General features: G+C 35.6%; 1 protein-coding gene across 1 annotated transcript; it reads left to right on the forward strand.

The window, feature by feature from the left end:
- Positions 1-3369: 3369 nt before the first annotated feature.
- LOC139524988 (uncharacterized) lies at positions 3370-7533 on the forward strand. The gene has a single exon (XM_071320158.1). The coding sequence runs from the start codon at positions 3370-3372 to the stop codon at positions 7531-7533; it is 4164 nt and encodes a 1387-aa protein (XP_071176259.1).
- The last annotated feature ends 400 nt before the right edge of the window (positions 7534-7933 follow it).

Below are 7933 nucleotides of genomic sequence, written 5' to 3' on the forward strand. Positions count from 1 at the left end.
GGCCTTCCTACGCATGAACTAGGTGTACCAGTTTAGGGCGATATCATAGCTATAACGGAAAGGAAAGCAATATGATATGTCCCCGTTATGACTGGGAAATCCTTTCCGACTAACAGTTCATGTGGATCCTTTGGGGTGCCAGCTCTGTTTCTGGTGACAGAAATTTGAATGGGGCGTGGAAAATCTTGAAACGCCAGTTTCTTAATCAGATTATCAAAACAAACTAGCATCAGTTTCAAACAGAATTTATTAATTAAAGATACATTGTATTAAATATGAACACCATAATAAATTCACAATCATAAATCTTTAACGTCACTAGCTTTCACCCAAGAATTGAATTTTACCGGCCAATTCAATCATTTTACAAAATATTGTTTATTTCGACCAGTTCCTTTTCTTTTTATAATTTTCTCAATTTTCCATTGTTCATTGTCACTTAATTCCACCTTCTGTAGTTCTGACTGATAAAATGAGCCTGTTATTTCCTGGTTATTATAATCTTTGATTCGATATATCTGAGTTTGACCCCTCCAGTATCTTCTGAATACTGTGAAAATTTCACCTGTCCATTTTTGATCATATGCCCTTGAAAACACATTTCTCAGGTGTGTTATTCTTACTTTATCTCCTTTTTTGTATCGAAATTGTAGACGTTTCACGGTTTTCGTTGATGAATGTGAAGAAAAATAGGTTGATAGACGGGCGATCTCCTCATTTGCATTGGTCACATCAGCTGGTGGCATATCAATTGTACGATGAACCGTGTGGTTGTATGCATCTGCAAAACTTTGCAATTTTTCTATATACTCATATTTTTGTTTGTAAGTAAAATATCTATAAATTTTAGTTTTAATCGTTTTGATTGCTCTTTCCGATACCGATGCTTTAACTTCATTCAATGCATAAAAATGATGTATCCCCCTTTTTTGAAAAACATCTTGAACGAGTCTCGATCTAAACTGTCCTTTGTCTGTTCGAATTCGCCTTGGAGAGCGTGTTTTCAATATATCTTCAAATGCCTTAGCTACGGAAGAACCTTTCTTGTCTTTTAACTTTCGTAGCCATAAATATTTGGAAAATGTATCTATAACTACTAAAATGTATGAAAATCCATCGTTGTACTTTGAAAACTTCACCATATCCATAAGGTCAGCAGACCATTGGTCATTAATGCCGGCAACTATTATATGAGTTCTTTTGTGGGGTCTCTTTGCCGGTCTTTGAATACTGTAAGATTCCTGATTGTGTAACCACTTCCGTATTTTGTATTTGCTCAACGTATATTTTCCATCCTTTTTGACAAAAGCAAAAATCTTTTCAGGTCCGGAAAAGCTGGCAGGGTTAGATGGATTGAAATAAATGTCCCTTAGATAGTCTTTCCAAGACATGTTCGTTGTTCTGCGTTCTTATGTTAAAAATTGTTTAAATATTTTCAGTTACTTATATTTCTATTCACTAGCCTCGCTTTCATTATCAGTTTCGTCATCAGTGGTGTTTTCGTCTTCACTACCGCTATGGCTGTCATTTCCATGATCACTTTCATTGTCTTTAGATTCAGTGTCGTCATCTTTACCGGAACTTTGACTGTCTTCTATGAAGTTCTCAAGCTGGTGTCTATATTTTTTAATCGCCATCTGGATAGCTCTGTTTTCATCAAATCCATCGCGTAAATACGATTCGATTTTGTTCATAACATGAACATGCATTTTTTCATATTTTAATCTCATGATGTATTCAATTACCTGCAAATATCTATTCATAAATATAATCCAATCCTCATTTTTTAGCTTGTCATTTGCTCTCTGTTTGGCTTCTGTTTTTGAAAGCCCCCTTTTCAAATATTTCTTTATTTTCACCTCTCTTGCTTCTTCATTATAATCTCTTGATATTTTGCCTATCTTCAGAAAAGCTTTATTTTCTTGCTTGGTGTCATTTAAAACAAACTCGTTATCTGATTGGTTGTCAAGTCTTGCCTTTTTTGCTGAACTATTTTCTTCTATATCTTCAGGCAATTTTCTTTTTGATTCTTTATTTTCCGGGCACCATGTTTTAATGTGTCTCTGTAGATCATGAATAGTTTCAAACAAAACTCCACAATCGTCACATGAATTCATTTTTGAGAGATCTCTATTTAACGTCTGTTCACTTTGAATCTTTTCTGTATAATGTTGTAAATCTTCTCTGACTGGTGTATTTGTAATCATTGTCGTCTGTGTGACGTCACGAAAGGTTTCTTCTAAAATATTTGCTCTTAATCGTAAAGTTTCGAGAGTTGTTGGTTTCAAATCTACTAATAAATATCCGAAGGTTTTTTTTATAGCTTCCTGAAACTTATCCATAAAATAGCTGACTTTTCCTGGATACATTTGTTTAGCTAATGTCATCACTTGTTGCTTATCTATTGGATTATTAAACATAACTAAATAATGACAGTTTCTCCTCTGAGTAGGGTCCTTGCTGTAATACAAATTTTGATTAAGAACTACTACGGATAAATTCCTGTGGTTGCTTCCTTCAGTAAACAAATCGGTAATTCTAGGGTCTTTGGCTGCAGTAGACATCAAGTCGTCCAAAATAATCAAGTTTCGCACTGTTGGGTCAAGAAAGCTATCATTTTCCAAATCTATAGGTATCCCTTGTATGAATTGCACTCCTGGTAGAACTGTGTTTTTTATTTCCTCATACAAAGGCTGCCATCTTCTATACAACCATATAATTCTCTGTGGTTTAGGTGAAACAATGTCTAAATTTTGAAGCAATTGTTTTAGAAAATATGTCTTCCCACAAGAAGTTGGTCCGCTCACTGTCATTGTGAATGGATGCTTAAACGTAAAGTGTTCTGTATTATCGTCCCTCAGCTGTGATAACTGCAGGCTATCTCCCTTTGGAGGAGGAGGAGGAGGCGGTAGGCTATCTTCCTTTCCTGGAGGAGGAGGAGGAGGAGGAGGAGGAGGAGGAGGAGGAGGAGGAGGAGGAGGATGTAGTAGGCTATCTTCCTTTGGCGCAGGAGGAGGAGGATACATATCATCGCTCTGTAGATATGGTTGACTTATTCCATGTTTATTTCTATGATGTCGCAACATATTATCTTTCCTTGAAAATCTCAATTCACAAATAGGACAATTTTGTGTATCCATCTTCACACATGTAAGATTGTTGTAAATATGAAATGAACCCATAAATCGAAATTTTATATAGTCTTTGAAATGCATTCTGGGAAAAAAAAATTAAGTATGAAATGTATATTCTAGATTATTCTAGTAAACTCTGGTATTATATGTTGCATTATGGGTAATATTTTAAACTATAAATTGTTTTCTTTTTATTGTAGATACTCATTCACTTGTGAACCACCAACGAGGAAAGATGGAAAGTAAAGTACGTGTTTCAAAACATCATAGAGAGTCCAAACAGCATGAGATGTATAAATGTGACATTTGTGGAAAAAACTTTGGACGAAAATACAATCTTGAACGTCACATATTGCGACATAAAGACGATGACCTATTTCAGTGCAATGAATGCGGTGTCCTTTTTTCAAGAAAGGATAGCTTGCAACGTCACCTAGAACAAGTGCATAACAAAACAGGGGAAGTATTTAAGAGAAAAATTTCTACCGAAAATAGCGCTACTAAGAAACGTCGTCTGACGAAAAAGGATAAACCGGATCGCTTCTATGATCTACGTATTGTGTCAGAGCGTAATTTGCCCAAATTTAGGACAAAATCAACTGCATATAAAGTTTCGTTCAAGGACATAGAGGTACGTGGTCTACCGCAAATTTTACAGATGCTCCAACTATTGTTTCAATCCCTTATCAAGGACATGACTGAATTCATGAAAACTGATGATCTCATACGAATGTCAATACAGTGTCCGGAGTTGGACTTTCCTATAACAATACCATTTATGAAAGTGGCACAGTTGTCAGCAGAAACATTGCTAAGAGAAATTGAAAGAGTATTACAGTCATATGAACAATTTGTTCTCGATAGTTCACTGGAAATAGAGATTACCCATGTAGATATGCCGAAAGGAAGCGGGCGAAAGACGTGCAAATTCGTAGCTCTAGAAAGGTTTCTGAAAGACAAAAAATGTATTATTCAGATTCAAAATAATGATGAACTTTGTTGTGCTAGAGCACTAGTCACTGCAAAGGCCAATATTGACAAACATCCGAAGTGGGAGAGTATTCGGAAAGGATGCAAGATACAACAAGACATGGCTATCGAGTTGCACGAGAAGGCAAATATTCCTCTTAAACCTTGCCATCTTAAAGATATCAAACAATTTCAAAGAGCGATGACCGACTGTCAAATTCATGTCGTCTCAAAGGATTACTTTAATGGGATAATTTTTCAAGGACCAGAAACCGAGAAGAAAATATATTTATATCACCACAACGAACATTATGATGTCATAACAAGTATGCCCGCTTTCTTAAACAGAAGTTATTATTGTAGCATTTGCCAAAAGGGTTACCAGAACAAAGAGGAACATAAGTGTAACAATATTTGTACATCTTGTCACAAAATACACGAGATTGAAAATAAAGAATGGATCTATTGTAAGGATTGCAATCGTTATTTCCAAGGAGACGTGTGCTTTCAACTTCATGCCAAGAAAACTAACCAAGCACGTTCAACATGTGCTTCTTATTACAGGTGCAAAGAATGCGGACAATCGATCAACAGAAAAATGCACAAAAAAGAACATAAATGTGGAGAAATCTACTGCAAGACATGCAAGGATTATTTCGAGCCTGGACATCTCTGTTTTATGATGCCTATACAAGACGACAAAAAGCTTTCTTCAATTCCAGATGTTGACACCAATCCAAAACGAAATACACAAGACGAACACACAAAACAAGTCTATATTTTCTTTGACTTCGAATGCACACAGGATGATTTAGTTCAATGTGAACAAGGATATGAACGATCTAATGACAGCATTAAATGTAAAAACTGTAAAAAATCGCGGTGTGGAGTGTATGAACACAAGCCAAATTTATGTGTTGTCCATAGAGTATGCTCTGACTGTTTGGAACAAAATATTAATTCTTCATCGACATGTGATACCTGTGGTAAAAATGAAATTATATTTAGTGGTCCGAATACAAACGACGAATTTTGCCAATGGCTGTTTTCTGGTGAAAACAATGAAGCAACAATCCTCTGTCACAACTTCAAGGGCTATGATTCTTTTCCTATCCTTGCATATCTGTATAAGAATGGAATTTTACCTAAAATTATTCCTAGCGGTGCAAAGAACATGTCTGTTGAAGTCCCTGCTTGTAATATTAGAATGATTGATTCGCTAAACTTCCTTCCTTCCACCTTGTCAAAACTGCCAAAGATGTTTGGCCTAGACGAATTACAGAAAGGATATTTTCCCCACCTCTTTAACAGGCAAGAAAACCAATTTGTTGTACTTGATCATCTGCCCGATATTAAGTATTATAACGCTGACGGAATGAAAGTTGATGATAGAAAGATTTTCCTTGAATGGTACGCCTCAAATGCTCATAAGAAGTTTGATTTTAAGCTAGAGCTTTTGAAATACTGCCAATCAGATGTAGACATTCTAAGACGATGCTGTTTAAAATTTCGACAGTTATTTATGGCTATGACAACTATAGACTCTAACAAAGATGGCATTGATCCCTTTGAGAAATGCATTACTATAGCCTCGGCTTGTAACCTTGTGTTCAGGAAAAACTTTCTTCGTCCAGAAACAATTGGAATTATTCCAGCGCAAGGCTACAATCCAGAAGAAAAACACTCTATTAAAGCACTGAAATGGCTGAAATATGTATCCAGTTCAAAGGGAATCCATATACAACATGCACGCAATGGCGGAGAAAAGAATATTGGCGACTACAGAGTTGATGGCTATCACAAGAGTGAGGATGGAGAAGAAATTGTTTTTGAATATCATGGATGTTTCTGGCATGGGTGTTCAAAGTGCTACAGTAAACAAACAGTAAACAAGGTTAATAAAATGACCATGGCTGATCTCCATCCACGTACGATTGACAAAAAGAATTATCTAGAAAACCAAGGTTTTAAGTACATCTCTAAATGGGAATGCGAGTTTGACAAGAAAATAATTGAAAATATTGATATCAAAACTTTTGTAGACAGTGTTAACTACGTCACTCCACTTGAACCTAGGAATGCATTTTCGGGTGGTAGAACAGAAGCCTTTAAACTATACCATGAAGCTAAAGATGGTGAACAAATCAAATATTATGATGTAACATCTTTGTATCCCTTTATCAATAAAACTGGGAAAGTTGTATTGGGACATCCTACTATAATAACAGAGAAATTTAATGATATTTCAAAGTATGAGGGTCTTATCAAATGCTGTGTTCAGCCACCTCGTGGACTTCATATTCCTGTGCTCCCTGCAAAAATCAATAACAAACTGATGTTTTCGTTATGTAGAACATGTACTGAATTACAACAGACAACAACCTGTCTCCATAGTAAAACTGAAAGAGCTATAACTGGCACTTGGGTAACAGATGAACTGAAGATGGCAATAAAAAAGGATTATATATTAGAAAAAATATACGAAGTATGGCATTTCAATGATGTCGAGCAATACGATCCGAAATCAAAATCTGGAGGAATATTTACGGAATACATAAACACTTTTCTAAAAATGAAACAAGAGGCAAGTGGGTGGCCTTCCTGGTGTGAAACCGAAGCCGACAAAGAAAAATATATTCAAGATTATTTAGAGAAAGAGGGCATCCAATTAGACTATCACAAAATAGTAAAGAATCCGGGACTCCGTTCTCTTGCCAAACTTATGCTGAATAGCTTCTGGGGTAAATTTGGGCAACGGACAAATTTACCTCAAGTGGAGTACGTATCTGATCCATCCGTTTATTTTGATATGTTGACCAGTGATCAACAAGAAGTAACTTGTGTCAATTTTGTTACGGATGAAATGATTGAAATGCGTTGGAGGAACAAAGAAGAATTTATAGAAGTCTCAGGAAGAACTAACGTTGTAATAGCAGCCTATACAACAGCTCAAGCAAGACTTCAGCTGCACAGTTCTTTAGACAAGTTCGGAGATCGCGTATTATATGCTGATACAGATTCTGTGATATTTACAGCTAAACAGGGCGAATGGGAACCACCTTTGTGTGATTATTTAGGAGAACTTACGGATGAGGTTCCAGCTAACAATATAACACATTTTGTAACCGGTGGCCCTAAAAACTACGCCTACAAATTGCAGAAACCCTTTAGTGATGGAAATCAGACTGTATGCAAAGTAAGAGGTATTACCCTCAATTATAAAAATGCACTTAGCATAAATTTTGATGCTGTTAAGGATATGGTAACAACTTCTGAAAAGAAAACAATAACTGTAGTGGATGAACATAAAATCATAAGAGATTCAAAAAGTAGTAGGGTTATCACAGGGCACCAGAGCAAAGATTATAGAATTGTGTTTGATAAGAGAGTGATTGTGTCCGATTATAAGACATTACCATATGGACATTAAGAAATGATTTAACTTTATGCTGCATATTCATGTATTGTTAATAATGATATGTATATAATAATGTTTTGATGTGCTTTTTCATAATAAAATATTTAAATATTCTGAATTGTTCACGTCATTTGCCTAGAATGTAAACAAACTTCAAAAACTTGTCTAAAAATGCATACAAAAAAAAAGACACAAAATGCACAATGCACAAACACCAGAGACACGTTAGTTCCAATTATGGTGAATGCAGATCCTGCTCGTGATAACGGAGAGTTGCCCAAACTTTTGCCCAAACATTGCCTAAAATAAGGGAGACTACCACTTTAATGTCCGACATCTTGTTATCCTTAAGAAAAATATTGCCTTCTACTTACCATACACTATATATATATACTACTACTATAGTACAAAC

This window comes from Mytilus edulis, chromosome 5 (genome assembly GCF_963676685.1).
Source record: "Mytilus edulis chromosome 5, xbMytEdul2.2, whole genome shotgun sequence".
Taxonomy (NCBI): Eukaryota; Metazoa; Mollusca; class Bivalvia; order Mytilida; family Mytilidae; genus Mytilus; species Mytilus edulis.